Source organism: Leuresthes tenuis, unplaced genomic scaffold, assembly GCF_036924035.1.
Source record: "Leuresthes tenuis unplaced genomic scaffold, fLeuTen1.0.hap1 SCAF_23, whole genome shotgun sequence".
In the NCBI taxonomy this organism is placed as follows: domain Eukaryota; kingdom Metazoa; phylum Chordata; class Actinopteri; order Atheriniformes; family Atherinopsidae; genus Leuresthes; species Leuresthes tenuis.
Window position 1 is genome coordinate 8496993 of NW_027325377.1, and position 20337 is coordinate 8517329.

General features: G+C 40.6%; 1 protein-coding gene across 2 annotated transcripts in view; it reads right to left on the bottom strand.

Annotated features, from left to right (window-relative positions):
* The window catches only part of braf (B-Raf proto-oncogene, serine/threonine kinase), a 34787-nt gene that overhangs the window by 13532 nt on the left and 918 nt on the right, over window positions 1–20337 (bottom strand). Inside the window, exons 2-10 of one of the 2 annotated variants that reach the window (XM_072377178.1) lie at window positions 10813–10914; window positions 10415–10699; window positions 7495–7598; window positions 5902–6004; window positions 4621–4769; window positions 3274–3393; window positions 2960–3119; window positions 1583–1622; window positions 574–693 (exon numbers count right to left, since the gene is read on the bottom strand). In XM_072377178.1, coding sequence (XP_072233279.1) covers window positions 574–693; window positions 1583–1622; window positions 2960–3119; window positions 3274–3393; window positions 4621–4769; window positions 5902–6004; window positions 7495–7598; window positions 10415–10699; window positions 10813–10914 — 1183 coding nt within the window. The remainder of the gene's footprint in view (window positions 1–573; window positions 694–1582; window positions 1623–2959; window positions 3120–3273; window positions 3394–4620; window positions 4770–5901; window positions 6005–7494; window positions 7599–10414; window positions 10700–10812; window positions 10915–20337) is intronic. The other variant, XM_072377179.1, reaches the window with a different exon arrangement.

Sequence of the window (20337 nt, forward strand, 5' to 3'; positions counted from 1 at the left end):
AACACATTGATTTATCATTTGTAATAAAAAGGTCAGGTTCAGCTCTAGTAACATGTAATCATGAAAAACATTGTGATCGTCAGTCTAGTTTTGTTTTAGGATATAGCACAAATAATCCTAAGGGTTGTTCTTCTTGAATACTACGTCACTAACACACCATCTAAATAAGTGTTTGCAGACAGTACAGGAGGACCTCCTCAACATGATGCAGTGGCTTTAACTTAATGGCTTATTAGTGTTTGGGAACTTAGCTCAAGTCAGGAGAAATGCTGATTGAATTTTTACGTGAGCACCGTCACAAATGGATTCATCAAAGGAGCATTTTCATTTGTGAAGTCCCCATACAGGCTGGAATAAACACCGTCACATCAGAGCAGCAATGAGATCTGTAACCCTTGGACAGTGAGTGGGTGCGAGGCCGTGTGAGGAAATAAAGACAAAGAGTGAGAGAGTGGGTGGACACACAGTGGATGGGACACTGGCTGGTGTGTGTGTGTGTGTGTGTGTGTGTGTGTGTGTGTGTGTGTGTATGAGGTGGGTGAAGGACACAGGAACACACAGAGGCCTAACTACCTCGGAAAACGGGCTCAGGCTCAAAATCAAACACTATGTCATTGGGGCAGGAGTAAAGAAGGGGGCTTGAGGTCCGTGTTCGGTGCTTCCTCAAGCAGCGGGCGAGGTGGGTCGGGGGGGCTGCAGGGCAAAGAGAGACAGACAGGCCATCACTGCTACTCACCCTGCCCCTCTCTAACTACCCTAAGCATTACTACAGCTCAGCCACGTCACCTCCTTTAGCAGGCGAGTCTGCAGCTCTGACATATAGAGCCCTGGTCAAAACAACTCAGTATTTTAGAAAACACAAATGGCTTTAACTTGCTTTATTAACCCTTTTTTTTTTTTTACTCTGCTCAGTATAGCAGAAAATTACACAAAAAACTACTTAATTTCTTATTTACCTAAAATGTTCACAGTGCTACATGTCAAGCATTTCTTTGCAAACATTTACGTAGGAGTATTTCAATGTAAAGAGAAAGTCAGATGAAAACAAGCCGAAATATTTGATTACATTAAATATATTCTGAGGATTGCAGTCTTCATGTTTTTTTTTTTTTGTTTGTTTTTCCAAGACTTTCTGAAACAAATACAGAGTTAAGCCCAGGTTCTGAACCGTTCTAATCCAAGGCAATGAACCAAAATCAATTAATACAGCAAAACCCCTACATTTATTTCTAGGTCAATAATGCACTCTAAACCTGTAGGATGAAGAAATGCCATGCTCTGCTTCCTAGATGGAGGTGGTTGGTCTGAAAGCACAGAGAGCCTAAATAAACTGCTCCAGTTTAAGAGCTTTTTCTTCCAGAAACCCTGACATCATCAGTTAGTGGTCTCAGTGAGTGTTAGGGTGCACGACTAAAACATAAGTTACTCAGCTTCTCAGGCCTGAACTCTCTCTCTCTCTGTCACACACACACACACACACACACGCACACACATCCACAAATAAAAAGACCGAGAGCACATAGATGCGGGATGGTGGGAAAAAACTACTGATGATACTGAAGTCTTGCTCTTTGATTCTTACCTCCATCGGACCTCTGCAAGCCCTGATCTCGAATAAGGTCCTGAAGTAAAAGGGAGAAAGAAACAGAAATGTGGATCAGAAAAACTGACAGGAGATTTGCTGCTGCTTTGAGTCTTTGAGTCATACAAGAAGGAACAACTCCCTTCTTTTGGTTCGACTCAATACAACACACTAATCTTCATTCTATGCGATTTTGTAGACAGATATGTCGATATGAAGCGGATTCGTTTTACAGAGGCATCAGACGGCCTCACCTTTAAAAATGAAAGCTGTTATTAATCAAGTTCAAATGCCCACAATAAAACACCACGAACCATTACTGAATATGGTTCATCAAGGCGTCTCACATAGATCAAGAAATCAAGACAATGTTGTTAAAAAACTGACTGAACCTGAATGTACAGTGCAGTGGTGCACTTAAAAGAAAAGGTTTGGTACATCAGAGCAACCAGTGCAAAAGCTTAATCTGAAGCTTTAACACAGGAAGTTTTACGAGATGTTTTTTTCTTTTAACGAGTTAATTGAATGCAATTAACTGAGAGCACACCCTGCATTTAGCATGGTGTGTGAATTCTTTAATCCTGATTAGGGTCACCCTTCCAGGTCCCCAGAACCTCCACCTTTGTTTAGGCTCAGAGGAGATTCCCAGTTCTGTGCCCGTCAGAATCCCAGCCTGGAGTACATCGACTGCAGCTCCAAAACTGTCCAGAACAGGACCACGACAACTGGAGGCACTACTGAATCTTGCAAAAGCGAGCCAATGTTATCAAGGCACGCAGACTGGGAACTGACAGGGTCAGTTCAGTAATGTGAGACAAGGGGGCAATGCACAAAGTAGCACCACAAAGGTGCACTCACTGCCATCACCTGGAGGGCTGAACTTGACCACAAAATTAAGTTCCTTCAACAAATCATGGTTCCCCAATCATCATGGCTGAACTCACGGTGTCATGGGAAGGTTTCCATGCTACATCTGAGAGGAAGAAGGAAAGTACACAGAACTCTTGGCTGCCATCACATCTGGTGATGCTGCCATTTCTGTCATTGGACTAGTTCAGCAAGCTATAACTAGCTGCCTTTTGTATTGTTTTTTATGGGCACTTGGTGTACAGGAGCTGCTGGCAGCTCGGCAGGTGTCGGGATAACATGGAGGCTGATCGGAATCACTGCTCAGGGTTTTCCCTTTAAACTGCAGAGTGTTGTAAAAAAAAAAAAAAAAAAAAAAAAGAAACACCAAAAGGTGTGAGGGCCTCTCTTGCAGCAGTTTGGTGGATGCACAGGGCTATAATGTCACCACTACTGTACCACAGGAGCTGCAAGCACATTCGCATTCAACACCAGCTCTGAGCCTGTACAGCAGAGGAAGAGCAGACTCACATCGATGTTAACAGGCTCGATGGTGTTGATATGAACATTGGGGGCGGAGGATGAGCGGTCCCTCTGGCCGAACTGGTTTCGGTGGTCCTCCTCGTTGGGCCGGAAACTAGGCGGGATGGGGATTGACTTGGACGGGGACACAGTGCTGTGGCATATAGACCTGCAGAGAGACAAAATAATTACAGACATTTCTTGCAAACAATATATACAACAAAACATCAGCTTCTGACTTCTAATCCTTCCTTTTGTATCAGTGACAAAGACTGAAGGAGACTTGTCTTCTTCCACTGAGGAGGTGGAGATGGTGAACTCACCCAGTGGAGTTGGATGGCGGGAGGGACGGACAGACCTCAGACACAGGTGTGGTTCCCTCTGAGGAGATCTCCTCCTGGCTCAACGGGTGATGCTCAAAGAACTTTGACACTAGCAACAAGCTGACAACACACATACGGGAGGCCAATTATTATTCACAGTTGACCGTTTTAGAATTCTTAACACAACTGAACTGGAACCAGGCTGGAACCTAACCAGATAATGTCTATCATTACCTTTGGGAAACCATCACAGAGCAATAAAGATTAAAGAAAACGTGATCTGTAAGCCAGCAGCATTTCGACTCAACGTGGTTTAAGATACGGTTAGTTATGCCACTAACTCATTTAATTTATTATTCAAACTGAGCGGCTGCTGGTTATAGATTTATTTCAGGGCAGCATTTTTATGTAAGGTCAGCAGCTCTGGTGTTGAAACTGCACCTGAGATTACTTTTTCTTTCATTTGTAGATCAGATCCTTTAGAAGTAGGAGATCTGTCCAAGATCTGCCATTAGACTACCTAACTGTGCTCAGCAACAAGGTAACTGGGAACTACAGTAACTGTGTGGCCGGTTAGTGATCCGACTGCTCTAGAGGTTTTACTCCAATAATACTTACAGCTGGTCGTGTTTGTGTTAAAGAAAATGTGGGGATTTTTCAACCTGGGTCTCACCTGCAGTCGACATCAGTCAGAGTGATCTCAGTTTGGAGAATAAGAAGCTTTTGGGATGCTAAAGCTTAAAGAAACTCAGATAATCGAATTGCATATTTTGCATCATATGCAAATCTAAAACAATTGAAACCTAAAAAAAAAACAACAACAATAAGAGTCATAGTGGTTTCAGAGATTCTATATTGTGAATATTTTTACATGGTATCACTTCCTTATCAGAAAGAAGTTTGAATTTCCTCCAGGACAGAGTGTCTGTGTAGCGAAACGTTCTGCAGGGTGTTCTAAAACAGTCCAAGTTGCAACACTGCCTGACAATATGGATGGTGTCTCTGGAGCTTGATGCAGAAGAGAAGTGGTGTAAATATTCACAATATAGTGTTCACTCAAACCCCTCGCAAATGTTTCAGGCTGTTTCAGACTCTGGTGGCCCAGTTCTGAGTGGCTTTTAGCTGTAGCTCCTCCACCAGGAAAGCTTCCAGCTCCTAAAACTAAGAGTGCTCTGACCCCTGGTAGGACTCCGACACATCTATCAGACAACTTCCATAAAAAAAAACAGAGATAACCCTTAAGGACACTACAAAGCTAAATAAAAATATCCCAGCAGAGCATGTACCATGACAACATTATATAGTGGAATAAGTCCAGTCTCAGGCTGGTCACATGTTTGGACTTACTCTAACTGGTCATAGTTGACACACATGAGAGGAACCTCAGTGCTGCAGCGCTGGTGGAACTTGTAGCCACAGGTCTGACAGCGGAAACCCTGGAACAGCAGCTTTCTGCAGAAATCACAGAAGGCCAGTGTGAAGAAGGTCTTCCGCACCTGTTGGACACACACAAAGACACAATCAAGCCAAGTCTGCTTAAAGAAAAACTTTGTAACTGTTGTACAAACTGACTAAACCCCCATGTTAATATTTAAAGCCTATTTTTTCTCTGGTCTCTGACAAGATGATCCCCATAAGACCTGTTGCCACTGATTTGAAGTATGGTTCTTGTGTCATTTTGTATACCTCAACCTTTTCTCACACTTTCCCTTCATTGACAGCCACCTTTCCACAGAGACCATTTCTGATGAGGCTTTGGCCAACAGTGGATGCACCAGCTGAAGGTCCCCATGCATCTCTCAGGTCCTGTGGTAGGTCTTTGCTTGATTTTTGCCCCCATTTCTTAAGGATATCACTTTCAGATATTGCTACTTTTATCCTTCATTTGTCCAGTTTCCTCATACGTTTAAAAGTTCACACACATCGATGGACAATGAACACCAACAGGGTTCACTCCCATGGATATTTGGACATTGGATCAGGTCAAATCTTTCTTCCTTCTGAACTACAGCTGCCCAAATGGCCAAAGAAAGACTTTCGTAAAAGCCTGGAGAACTATTGCTCAAGACCACTTTAAAAGATTACAAGAAAGTCTGGCTATTTGGAAGTAAAATATAAAGAAATTACTAATAAACACATAAAACAGTCACAAGCAAGACATATTCATCCCTTCAACGCCTTTGTTTGTAATGTGTAATATCATGTTTTTGTTAGATCACCTTTTTTTTTTTTTTTGCTCTCCTGTTTTAGTGTGAATAGTGTGGATATAATCACCGTCTGTCTAATTACTGTCTTCCAGTACTGTTGCTCATAAATAAATAGAAAAAAAACACAAGTAAAGCATTCCAAAGGACGTTCATAAACACAAACGGTTGTCTGCAACAGTGTTTGTGAAGGCAGACCAGAGAAATTAAGCGGGATGGCACTGTGGGGAAAACAACACTAACACTGCAGTCCTTGGTTCAAACACAAACTGCTGTTGGAACAGACGTTTACTGTGGCGTGATAACATCTCCATCTGAACCAGTTCTGGTCTGGCACGAGGACCAACGCCTGGTTTGAGTTGACTGAAAATGGGTTCGTGAGTTGTGCCAGTCACCATTTGAGATTTTGTGAGATAGTACTTACAAAGTTGTGGGTGGTGAGCGGCACATTCTCCAACACCTCCACATGCAGCTCCTCTCCTGTCAGCCAGGAGATGTCCGTGTCCCAGCCAATAGGCTTCTTCTCTCTGAAACAGGAAGTGGAGAGTGTTGTGGAAGAGGAAGTGGAGTTCTGTCAACACCTCACACCGCTGTTGGTTTAACCACCACACAGAAAGCACCAAGATGGTTTCCAGCTGAAAACCAGCACGTCCTGTTTCACTGGTCCTTTACAGCTCACACATTTGACATATATATATATATATATATATATAGTAACAAGTTGTAAATCTAAAAATATAATCCGAGTGCTTTAGGTAAAGAGAGTTGATTTCCAATAGTATGGTCCAACAAATACCATGTAAAACGCTCTGCCATACATTTTTATTGCTCATAGCTGTCAAAGACCGATAAGTACATTCATTTCATTTTCATCCCCACTGAATACAGCATAGACTTTGTAGTGATGTAAGCAGAAAGCTAGGATTTGGACAACGATAAAGCAGAGGAAAAAAAAAAATGTACATGTTGTGAGCCTATGAGCTTTGTAAAGTATTCACCACCCCCCTCCCCCTTGACATTTTTTATTATTTGTTGCATAACAACCTGTAATTGTAATATGTTTGTTAGGGTGGGGGGGTGGGTTACGTAATGGACAAACAAAAAAAAAATTTAAAGATGAAGAGATTTTAAAAGGGGAAAAAAAGTTAAAACACAGCAGTAATCATCTGTATTTGCTCTGAAGCTCTTAATAAAAGATCCAGTGCAATCCGTAACCCTCAGATGTCACATATCTACTTCACCTAAGTTCACATGTGTGCAATCGAGGTGTCACATGACTTCAGCGCATGTACATCAGTTGTGAAAGGCCCGAGAGTCTGCAATAGCAAGGTGCTCTGGATCACCAGCAGAAGCCATTCGACTCAAAGGAGCCCGAGCAGAGAAATGGGCAAAACTTCCATTGGTTGCATGTGCCAAACTCAGAGAACTACTCAAAACCACTAAAGTAGCTGTCGTTGTTGCAGAAGGAGGCACAAGCAATTGCTTTGACTACTTGCACATGCACAAATTTTTTGTCGTATTTCTTGTTTTCCACATTTTAAATCAATACTTAAAGTGGTCGGCAGGTTGTGATGACCGAATGAAACAAACCCCACAAAAATTCAATTCAATTCCAGTTTTGGAGGAAACAGAGAGTGAATATGCCAAAAGGGGAGCAGATACTCTCACAAGGCACCGCTGTCACTGACAATAACACCATAAATTACTTAATTATTACTCTGCTATAAATCTAAACATTAGATATATGTAAAATCTTAATAATAGTCTAGAATACTTACTGATCGAATCATTGCGATGAATTATAACAGAACATTAACTGTGAATTTCCTTTTGCAACATGGGGGTTTCTAATCTATTGCTGTTAATCCTTTGACAGGAATACATGTGATCAATTGTAATCACTTTAGGTTGCTCTACAGTGGAGGAAAGTCAATTACTCAATTTGTCTTCAAGCTCATGCAGTGAAATCTTTTTCCCCAGTCTCCTGTCTGATATCGCATTTTAACAAGACACTTACCCATCCTGTATCCTGTAGACTGCACAGCACTCTGGAATGAGTCCTCGCATCATCAGAGCTTTCTTCAGCGAGTCCCTCGCAGTCATCCCACAGCGGGCTGGGACCTGAACACAGCACAACGTCACTCACTGAACTGACACGACCAACAAGTGCAACAACCACACCACATTGTTGCAGATTAGAGTGACAGTCATTGTTGTAACCATTAGACGTGGTTAACACACTTTGCTGGCTGTACAGCTTTTATCTGGAGCTTGTAAATGAGGAGCTCATCTGATTGTAAGGGGGTCACCTACATTTCCATGTTTCCCTAAGCGTTACTGATTCTCAACCTGCAGAGAGCCAGAAAACTCAGAAGTCAGAAAACTGACAAAGCCTTTATGTATGTATGACCTGTGCATGTTTTCTTTGTTGTTGATCTGCCAGGAAGGAAGTAGGAGATTGTATACGATTAGTGCTTTTCATTTGTCTGTTTTTCTATCGTATGTTTGGATTGTGTAAAGTCCACTTCGCTGAACTTCATGCGACAAGCTGGAGAAGTTGAAAGATTGGTCCCCAGTTCACTGTTGAGCAGTACAGTTAGCCCAAACCTCCAATCAGAGTCAAAGATGTTTTCAGCCGCAACAAGGGCTGGAGTCCTGCAGCAGATGGTGCGACCTACACAACATGGAGCGAAAAGGGCGTTATACCAGAGATACTGGTACAAACAAAGACTCGAGACTGGACTTCAGACTTGCCCTCAAAAGACTTGAGACTTGACTTGGACTCGAGGTTTGGGACTTGTAAACAATCTCCATTTCATGTAATTGTTTCTGATCTTTAGTCAATTAATTATGACGTATGACAAGGCTGATGGCAGGCTGAGCGCAACACAGCCTCACGCATGCGTGCAGCCACTGATATCAAAACCATGGCAACGTCAAACTCCTCTGGAACTGTGCCATACGTTTTCACAGTTGGTTATAGAGCGTTCAGGCAGACAGCAAACAAGTGAACGGCCACTTGCAAACTGATAGGTCAGTCTCTTTGTAATGTGAAAGGGAAACTAGGCGCATATCGACAGGTCCCACTAGCAAACTAATCAAAGTAAACACTGTTATATATGCAGATTATAGCTTCATTGTTCACTGCACAGCACTGCTGATTTATCTGCGGCAGCCTGTGAAATTTGGGAAGGACTTTAGTTAAGTAGTCTAGGTTAACAGTTACCAAATTAATTGCTAAGCCAAGTCTACGTGGATGTAGTCTAACGGTAATCTAATAATATAATTAAAAATAGCCTACTTTTACAATATCAGGGACACCTGATAACATTCCAGTTTAACGCTGTCAAATAACTGAAAAATACACTGAAATTGTGCTGAAAAATGTTTTCAATGAGAAGTTCAGGCTGCACAGCCAGTTATTAATGTCTGTTAATGGATCCTGTGGTGCAGAGCAAGCACACACATTAACAAATACATTTATATACTTCAAACAAGCCTTGATGGCGTTTCTTCACATTGGTTTGAAATAGCACTCTCAAGTGACCATGCTCTGATCAATTTTGATCCTGCGGTGTATAATGATATTACATATATTGATAATACAGTACATGCTTTCAGTCCTTAATCTACAGCAGTGCAGTCTTATCTGGACCAAATGGCATGTGTGTATTGATAGAACGTTCATTTCAGTCATTTGAGACTTGAGATTGGGTCAAAAGACTTGACTTGGACTTGAACACAAAGACTTGACTTGGACTCGGAAAAAAAACAAAACACTTATGAACATGTCTGTGTCATACACAGAAACAGAAGATACCCCTTTCAGTCCTTTTTGACCGAAACAGCTTTTGCGCTGGTTCAGAGACAGTGCTTAATTCCAATCGGGTCATTATCTTTCCACAGCCAAAGAACCAAATCCGAACCAACGAAAGCTGCTCCAGGTCAGCATCATCTATGCGACTGCCATATTTAACAAAAGCAGAGTTAGGTCAGAATTAAGTCTGCCTCCTCCAACCCTGAAAGCCCACGGTCATTATTTGGCTTAATTTCCCTTTTGATATGTTGTTAAGCGTTTCACACATAAGCCTTCTTTAACTTATCTAGGTCCATCAAGCACTTTACATTGAGTGCAATACGTGGTTCAGCGTCTTGCCCAAAGGCACTTTGACACACAGAGCAGTGCCTTAGCACTGATCACTCCACATATTGTTTAGGATCAGGGTGTTCTCTGGTAAGGTCAACAACAGGAGATGTTGAAATCTAAGACACAGTGAGGTCAGACAGATTGGATTTTGGCCACATAAGCACAGAACGTTATCAGAAAGTATAAGAAAATACCACAATCTACTGTCTTTGGGAATTCCTTGTAAGCTGCCCTGTATATGCATCTCTGATAACAAATTCCCCTAAGAGGCTGCCCAGATGAGTTCAACTTCTCTGGTCTTTTCTCCACAACACCACTAGTGAACGGCTTCCAACCTGAGCAACAGCCAACCCCTATTTCCCCAATATCAATGAAACCAGCCGTCTACATCTGTGACTGCCACCTTGTACACTGCATGGTGTGGCATTCACAAGCACTCCACCTCAGAGAAGAGTGACACTTCTGGCAGGGGCGATCATCTACAGGAGGACCAAAAGAAACAAGAGCTGGATGTCCAAACAGATGTCTCTATGGTGGCTTTCTAGTTTCTGAAAAAGTAAACATGTTTTAAGGTGTTCTCCAGTAAAAAGAGCTCCAAACTGGAACAACTTAACTGCCAAGAACCTTTAAAAAATGTGTGAAAGTGTATTGTAAAAAGAGCCACTGTTGCTGTAAAGGTGCTCAGCATTCAGACCATCTTTTATTTTATCATTGTTTCTGCAGATCTAATGTCATTGCTTTAAACCGATGTTCTCTACATACATTTCCACAGACAGAACATCACACATACCACTGTTCTCTGCTTGTTGGGCAAGAAGACCCTGACAATGGGCTTCTGGGGGGAGCGAGGGTTGGCTCGACCAGCATCAATAGGAGTTTGCAGGACAGTTAAAGTGTTGGGGGCTGAAGGAAAGGCCTGAGCTCCTCCGACTCCGCAACCTCCCATCTTAACTTCCAGGAGGGCTGGCATGGGAGAAGGGGTGCAGGAGAAGTCGGCACCATTACCCATGGCCTCCAGCAGCTGCTGTTCCCTCTGCTGCAGGGCGTCCAGTTTACTGGTGTACTCCTCATAGGCCTAGCAGGGATCACACAACAGACAGCACTGACTAAACACCTACAAAACCTCTGGTAACATCTGCAAGCTTAGATTTTCTGTAAAGATTTTCAATAAAGTCAAACCGCTCTTACCTCCAGATATATGGACGGAGGGTTGTGTTCTCCTCCAAACTTGTCCAGTAGAGCCTCCAAGTGTTCCTGTGTCAGCTTTATCATCTGTTTGATGTTCCAGATCTGCAGAAAGATGCACCAGTGTTGCGTTAACACAGTGATATCATTCAGTACATAAACAGTTCCGAGTTCTACGAATGACTCTTCAATCAGCGCTTTGGGCTTAGTTTTGTAACAAAAGCTGAGGATGAGGGAATTCATTTTAGAGTTGGAGTATAAAAAGGACTGAAGTTTTGACAAAAAAAAAAGCTTGGTGTGGGAGTAAGTCCTGCAGGTGGGGAGTAGTCAGTGTGTAGCATTATCATTCTGCTCTGTGCCAGCCGCCCTGCACATCTGTTGGCTTATTCCCTACACTCTGAGCTCACATGTACTGCAACATTTTCAAGAAAGCAGCTCTCATTCACATTCTCTATTTTTGTTGTCAGACAGTGAAATTAGTCTGAAATTGTGACTGAAAAGCGAACCATTAGGACGGTGCTACATCACCCACTGTCAATATATCCAGGTTTCTCTCCTGGAGCTGCTGCCTCTGCGACCTGGCCTCGAATAAGCAGAAGAAAATGGATTAATGGATGGATGCTCGGATGGAGGAGAGGCAGAGAGCGGTGTTCCTGCAGCAGGGACGAGACCTTGCTCTCGGGAGGAAATATTAACCATGTTTGACCAAGAAACTGCTGGCTGTGTACAAAATCTGAATTTTCTCTCTTATTTTCCACCCAAGACGAAACAAGAGTTCTTATTAAACATATTTAATATATTTATAAACAACCTAGCATCTCAAGCAATCAACAAGCAGGTTTTGAGCTTTTTCACCACTGAACAACAGTTCTTCGTTAAAGAAAAAAAGAAAAGAACTCCACAAAGAGAGAGTCACGAGCTGCACGAGTAGCTGAACTTCAGCTGAACAAAAAGTGAGTCTAAGCACTAAAAGTAAAATAAATGAACTTCTCTATTTTATTACGTTTTTATTTATTCAACCAGGCAAGTCATGAGGAACATTTTTATTTGAAGTTTCAAAAATTGAAACTTGAAAAATACCTGACGACGTTTTAAGAAAAAAAAATGGTCTTTGTACTGGAAAAGAAATGTTACATTGTTACATTTATGTAACATTCATTTACAACCTCCAAAATATGGCGTAGAAAACAAAAGGGCAATGTAACATACAAACAAAATATGCATGAAATTCATCATGATGTCAACACGCTCAATATAAATATCGCAAAAGACTGCTTAGACCTATATAAATGGTAGGTTTTAGGCCTTTTTAATGGGAGACATTCTGATATCATCATTGCAGTATTCAACAATAATACGGCATGTTGTATGTTCCTTTAATATTGTGCAGCACCCCAAGCTACACTTATGTTGAAGTCAACCTTCATCCATATTTACCCGAGTCCAAAAGAAAGCTCCAAAGAGGGCAGTTCACCCTTCTTCCATGTTTCCACTGACCAAGCTTCCACACCACACTCCTAACCATTATATTTACCCAGTCCTTAAAATTTGGCCATTTATTACAGATGTTCTATAAACCTGGCTGGTGCTTATTCACTTACTCCCTGCCTGTGAAACTTCCCATACTCACCAAACTGCCTCCTGTATGATAAAACCTACAAACAAACTACCAACTGGTTGCTTCAAGAAGTTTATCTGATAAACAATCAGCAGATCAGTAGATCGATGCTGATATGCAACCATAATCCTCAAAATACCAGTAGACAGTCCAGGACAACAAATTTCTCTAAAATGTTTCTTTATTACCTTGAAGCCACATGGCTGTACATACGAGTTCTGCCATATATTTGTACATGTACACTGGAAAAAGTCACAAAGCAAAGACTGAAAGTCCTGATGTCCGCTACTACTTCACAGTGGGAAATGTCAGCAAAATTAAGGAGATGAAGACCCCAATCAACATTGCGGTTGTATATGGGCAGGTTCATACTAATAGTTTCTATTGTATTTAAACTTTTGCAATGGAAACTGTCGGCATGGACAACATTATAGAGTAAAATCCAGGGGTGCACCGATTGCACTTTTCTGGCCGATCACCGATCTTTTTGGCCATACCTACACTGTCAGGTGTTATAAGGTCAGTCTGACAGCATACACCTTCAATGTCCCAATCTTATTTTATTGAAAAACATTGAACAATACCTTTGTTGCCTTTAAATGTTAAGATACTGATTCCTACGTATTCGCCTTGGAAAATATTGATCTGTAAGTAACACAGTGCACAATTATTGAGTGCTTTTTTTTTTTTTTGTAAAGCAGGCTATTATTTGATAGAGGTTTATAGAACATGTGTTCTGCTAGCTTATGGTAGATGCTAATTCTGTTAATTATTTTGGCCATTGTTGTTTGATGGAAAGGTATTTGTATTGCTGATTAGGTTTCTGTTTTGTAACGCTTGTCAGTTTTACATAAAAGACAAATGAACAAAGGAGACTTCATTAAAGAATGGGGAAAGTCAAGCCTCGTCTTTACTGGAGGACCTTGACCTGTTGACGGACTGTGTTGCTTTGCATGAGCATGCGCACTGCAAGGGGATTACAATACCGTGAAACAATGCAAACTTGTTTTAAATGCACATGTGGTCGTCAGTCAGCCCTCTCTCACGGCAGAGAAAAAAAAGACAGTGGCTGATTTTCAGACATTTGCAGAGGTAAGATCGGTTTCACGTGCAAGTATTGGCCGATAGCCGATCACCCATAATTAAGGAAATCACGGCCGATCAATCGGTGCACCCCTAGTAAAATCCACTATACAGCTTATGATCGACGTGAGCTGTGTCATGACTCCAGACAGTTCAAACCTTTTTTGAAGGCATACTTTTCCCTTTTTATCGTGGCTTCTAAAAAGCTTTTTCCCGTTTAGCCCCAGTGTGAACATTTAACTTGATGATAAGTATTAAAAAGGCAGGTTAGGAGTGCGATTTAACCGCCCATCAAAATGAAGACGATATACTTAAGCTAAAATATCAGGAGCAAACTCTTAATGTTGAGTCACTTTCTGTATAAATCTCATTTTCATAAATGTAGCCGTTAATGTTACTGTTACTGTTAGTCATGTCTACCGGACATCTAATCCTCGTCCAAAGTGCAGACCAAAAGCAGCGCTACTCCTGATGTTGTTTCCATAAAATGCAAAACACTGCACTAACTCAGATGGGACATGCAAAATAGCCCATCTGGGTTCGTCAAAAATGTTCTCGTATACAACAATTACTTTCCCTAAAAATCTAACATGGGGGACATGAATAGTTGACAAAACCACATTAAAGTAATCCATTTGGCTCTATACAAACTTATAAAAGTAAAGAGCAAACAATCTAAATAATTGTGAGGAGATCAGCTCACAATTGATGATGTGCCTGAAATGATAGAAAAAAAATGGATTTTATTGTCAAGCACTCCCCGAGCTGCCACTCAGCTTTAGCCCCTTTCACATCAGATAAAAAAAATAAATAAATCCACTTTTTTTTTTTTAAGCCATCTTCTTGGAGGGAAAGAGCACTAATATTCAAGTGATGAGACTCTGTGGTACCAATGGGTACTTCAGCTCCAGCTCCAACTAGCAGCAATAGAAATGATTTGTTTAGCGTCTTTTTCTGGGATCAGAATTTTAGTTATTGATGCTAAAACCATCCTCCTGCAGGACTAATAGAATGCTGCTTCTGCCCAACACCTTGTGGGAGAACACCAGGTATCTTCTATACGTCCATGTTGGGCATGCTTATATCTAAAGGCATTTAAACAGTGTGTTAACTCAAAGTCAACTATGTAATCGCTGTCTGGTGCAGCTGGAAATTGTCACGGTGGACATTAGCATTAGCATTAGCACCAAGCCTCCTGCTCGATTTTGAGTCTATTTTAATTAAAGGTTTTTCATACAAGCTAGCTGTGTCCTCAGCATTTTTCTTCTGTTAGGCATCGTTTATTTGTTGCAGGTCTCCAAACTGTTCTAACACATTCTAATGTAGTCAAGGAACCCAAGGGGTGTTAGTGAAAGCTAAAAATTAGCACTCGTTAGCATTAGCACTTCAGGAACATGTCCTGACATGTTAAAGCTTAAAGCCTTCATAAATAATTGATTGATATTTACACTCAACACTGAATTTATCAATGATACATGGGATTTTACAAGTCACAAGCCAAACTCTACTTAATTTATGTAACTGTACTTGTGTTCTAAACATATCTTTTCAATCAAAGTGTAACTATGAACATCTTGCTTCAAGCTTACATCTTTCTTTGCACACTTAATGACTTAAAGTCCCCCTCCAAAGAAAGTTAAAAAGTTTGAAGTATGTCCATAAATTGGTCCTGTATGTGACAAGAACAACATCGGTCCCTCAAGCTGACCGGACGCTAGCACAGTAGCTCAGAAAAAAAACAATCCTGAGTAGACTTGTGTTTAATGTGGAAAAAAAAATAACAAATACATCACACATTCATAAGTTTGTTCAGTCTGTCAAAAGCAAGATATATTTTTCTTCTACTAAATACTTGCAATAACCTGCACCCTTTTATATATTTAGCCTTAATTCACCACTTTGAAGCATTTCTAAATATTATCTTGTTCTGTAATACTAACTGAATCATACTGTTTACATGTCAACACGTTTTGTGGTTGCCACAACTAATTTCAGCCACATAGTGGGCTAAAATAATTCATGGTTAAACATCACTTGAAATCAGGAACTAAGTCCCTTTTTGATGTGCATGCAACACCTACTTCTACTCACTTATGTACTTGGGTAAGTAATCCCAGAAAGAGGTGGCTGATAACTACCTTTTTCCACACTGGTCTTTGTGATAAAGCACTGCCTTAAAGAATTTGGTTCCTGAACCTGCTTTCAGAAATTTGGGTAAGGAATCTGGGACCTACATGTTACCTCCTGAGATGGACAGAAATCAAAACTGCACACAGAAGACCAGAATCCTGGATGTGAAGAAAACTTTAATACGGTAATTAGGTTTCTAATGGGTTGTGGATGAAAAAAACCCCAAAAAACTCAAATAAGCAGGTTTATAATATGACCAAAAACTGCACGTATTCTGATTAGTTATTATACAAACAACTACATGTTGCTTTTGCAAGTACCTGTAACGTTAATCATACAAACTGGCCAAAAAACCTGAAATTATTGCACAACAACTACCTCAGCCTCGGCGTAAATTAATTTAAGAGCCAAAAGAAAAGGTTTTAGGTCACTTTAGTATATTGTGGGCTAAAAATATTCTTCTAAGGAGATATTCTACAGTTAAGTTGGTACAAGTTTTCAACTTTTGGATTAAGTTTTTTGTTTAGTAACCGTGTGAAGATTTGCCATCTCAGTTAACTACAAAAATATGTGCGTCACACACTTCGAAAAACTATCCTTTTAACATTACCTAGTGACTATATATTTAGGGACTTTTCTACAATACACTAGAGCATAAAAGTTTAAATAGAATTAAAACATAAATCCAATTCAAAATGTTTAGAAAATGTAATAATAATAATAACAACATTTATAATAACTTTAAAGTCGAAGTTAGCTTAATCAGCTGAGCGACGATAGCACTGTCAATTAAGAGTGGAAAGTTCCGTAATGCCAGTTTAATTTGGAAGCATAAACGAGGCTGGTGGAAAGCTGGCATTGTGCTGGGGACTGCTCTGGAGCCCCTGTTGAGAACCGTGCAACGAAGAATGCTGGAAAAATTGATTAACATAATGTCCAATCCTGCCCACCTACTTAACATCGTCATCGAACAACAAAGTGTATTCAGTCAGAGCCTTCTTCAGTTCTGCCGAACAAAGAATATTACGGGAGGTCAATCCTAGCCCCGGTAATAACTTGACGGAAAAAGTGACGTATTGGCTTATTATGCTGCAAAATAATTCTTAATTTGGGAATTAATAAAGTATAATTAAGGCAATGGGAGACGAGGGCAATGTCCTCCACTTTTGCAAGTTTCAGAATGTAACTTTCAAGTAGAACAAAGCAGCAGTGACTGATGCACAGATGTAAGTGGGATAGTCTTCAGGATGGAGTTTAAATAGAGAATTACCAAAAAAAGCAGGTCATCTCTAAAAGTCACTGGCTGTCAGAAATTAGTATTCGGTATACACCCACAGCATGCCTGTTTCTATGTACTAAGTACTCTTGCTAGCATACCAAAGTTAGGTCAGACACCATTAGACGACATTTTTTTATGCGTCTAAATTTCATAACTGAATACACCAATGTGACTCTAAATGTGACACAATAATGTTTTTTTTTGTTTTCCTTTTCAAATATGATGGGGGGAGGGGGGGGGTATCATCGCTCTCCACGACACAATACAAACTTCTTGGATATTAGGTATATTTAAAACTTGCATGGTTAAAGGAGCAGTGTGTAATAATTATGGCGATTTATAAACAGAAATGGAATATAATACATATAACTAAGTTGGTAGTGTTATATAGTCACCCTATGAAACGAGTCATTACATTTTTGTTACTTTAGATTTGGCCTATTTATATACATATATCGCGGTCTGCTCTACACGGAAGGACAACACTTGCATCGCCATATTGATTACAGTGGCCTAGAAGCGCGATTCGCCGCTACTTTGCAGACGATCAGCTGATCTGACTAAACAAACGTAACTTTTTCTCCGTGTCCCTGTTGAAAACTGTTGATTCACATGAGTTTATGCACTGAAACTACTAAGTAGTTTTGTTAGCTGGACAGAAATAACTAACCAGGGTTTCCCCCAATGCTTTATCGGCCTGGCGGGACGCCAGGCTTTTCTCTCAAACTGCATCTGGCGATACGGTTGAAAGCACAATGGCGACATCTTATGGTCAATACGTGAACACATAAGGGGTGAGAGGTCAGGCGTATTTTCCATCACATGAACCTCCAAAACCACAGCCCGTCTACCTGTCAACACACTAACAACTTTCACAACAACTTTCACGTGACATGTCACGTGGAAAGGGGCAAAAAACGTTGGACACTTTCGTTTTCCAGAGTCGGGTGAGCACTGGAGGAGACAATGAGGCAGCTCGTTCACCCCCAGGTCAAGGGGAGTGCATCACCAGTGAGCCGACTGAGTCGCGGCTCAATGATGAGGCAGAGCCAGTGCTAGTTAGCACAGATGTTGTTGGATGTTAGCATGTTGGATGATAGCATGTTGGATGATAGCAGCCTTCTGCAAGCCGCAATGGTAAACATCGAAGTAGCGGATTTAATCCAAAGTGGTTCGCTGACCCTAAATTTAGCGGATGGCTCTACAAGACCGAGTATGGTAAGCATGTTTTGTACTATTAAAATATCTGGAGTTCTTTCAGAAGCCGAGACGGATCACTTGCAGTGATCCAACCTGCAACCTGAGCAAGAAGTAGAGGTCACACAGCATACCTCTTCAGGCCATGAGTTCCCAGTTCCCCCTTGGCCATGTTTGCACTTTTTATTTATGTTAATTTATTTTACTTTGTGACTAGAATTGTCTTGTTTTTTTTAGATTCACTGACATTTTACTTCAGTGAAAACCATTTATATTATTTATTTTAATTTTATTTTATTTTTTTGTTTGTTAAAACTGTATAAATAAGTGTTATTAATAAGTGTCTTACAATAACACATAATTTAAAAATTCCTGTCAACTTTTAACATTTTTAAAAAAAATTTAACAAAAACACAGCGGGCCGCCGGTGGGCTTCTAGCGGCCCTACCACCAGGTTTAACAAGTTTTCTGGGGGAAACCCTGTGTGACGTGATACTACGAGGCTTTGAAGACAATGTCAGCCAGATACAACGTGTTGCCTGCTAATGCTATCCCTCTATCAGACTACAGAATACAAACAGCCTTTAGCCTTACGTAGCTAATATTAGCTTTTATTACCACGCAGGTAGCTATCTGGGGTCCACAAAACACTAACATAATGCAGAAAAACAACAGCGACATTCACTGTAAGTTATCTTTTCACAGAATATCTAACCAAATGTAATATCTATTTATAGTTTATATCTCTTAAAGTAACCTCAGAACTTGAGAAGGTGGTTTCACTTGATGGAGAAGACATCGTGACACATTCGAGTGATGGACGTGTTGGGTAGTGTGTGCTGCACGCAGCGTCAGGCCACTGGAGTTTCTCCGAAGCGTGGAGTGTTGTGTTCAAAACGCAAATCGTCATCAACAATTACAGAATCTAGCGAATACCGTTCAAACGCACTCGGAAATGACAGAATCTGACGAACAGCAGACAATTACACAATGCTCCTTTAACATCCAGTATTCAAAAGCACATGGTTGAGGTCGGGTCTTAAAAATTAGACATTTAAGTTTGGGTATGTAAAATGAGGTAGGTAAGGTTAGGAAAACACCATGGTTTGCATTCAAAGAGAAACTGCAATATTGATCACAACATCATTTAGCTGGAGTACTGGCTGCAGAGTCCCACATCCTCAGCTTAACACACAAACTATGTTGGGTACACTAACCAAATGTCCGACTGAGATACATTTCTTTGACAGTCATGCTGGATGGCATGAAAAAAAAAAACAACAGATACAGATTTTTTTTTTTAAGGTTCATGGCCATTTCACATTTTGCCACAAAACTAGTGTATGAATGACAGAGAATGAAGAGCAGACGAGTTTTCTGACTGAACTGACAAACTTCAAATCATTAAGTACTTGTAACCTGAAACGGCAGCACGATGCATAGACAGGCAGCAGACTGTTGAAGACGGGAGTCTATTAATAAGTCAGCAGAAGAGGATGAAATGGCAATAAAACTCAAAAGAACTTATCGCACTGCAAAGGTGGACCTGCCCTTCAATAAATTCAGAGATGGCATTGCATCGCTAGGAAATAAATAATGAACTGATCAAGTAAAGGGAACTTACAGAAATAAGGAAACGTGAGCTGTTATTAGTGGCACTGACACCGATCTGTCAGCTTATCATTTAACACCCCCCCCCTCCACAAAAAAAAAGAAAAGAAAGAAAGTGTAGACTCACAAAGTGCCCCTTTGCACATAACCCTGATGATGACTGACATAACGTAATGTCATGAGGGTTCTACATATTTTACCGTAAGCAGAGTTTGAATACTGTCATATACCAGGAAGAAAATGTCTAACAAAAAAACAGAATCTGTGACACTGTGAGGAAATTACACCCTCTGCATTTATCTTTCATAGTTAGTCTCATGTGATCTCCCAGACTTCAGGGTAGTACCATACCAAAAATTTAGGAGATTTAGGAGTTTAAAGTGCACCAGCTCTCTGGAGTTCTCTCATACTACTGGAAATATACAATACAACTATAGAATATTCTTTACTGTGGAGAATTTAAGGTTTGGACATTAAAATGGGGCCAGAGACTGCAGAAGTCTAGAGGAACAGTAAATGGAATACAGAGAATGCGCTCCTCTGTTTTAACATCTGTTAAGTGATTATGCATTACAAACTTTTTTTTCTTTTTAGATTCTGCTGTGTTGTG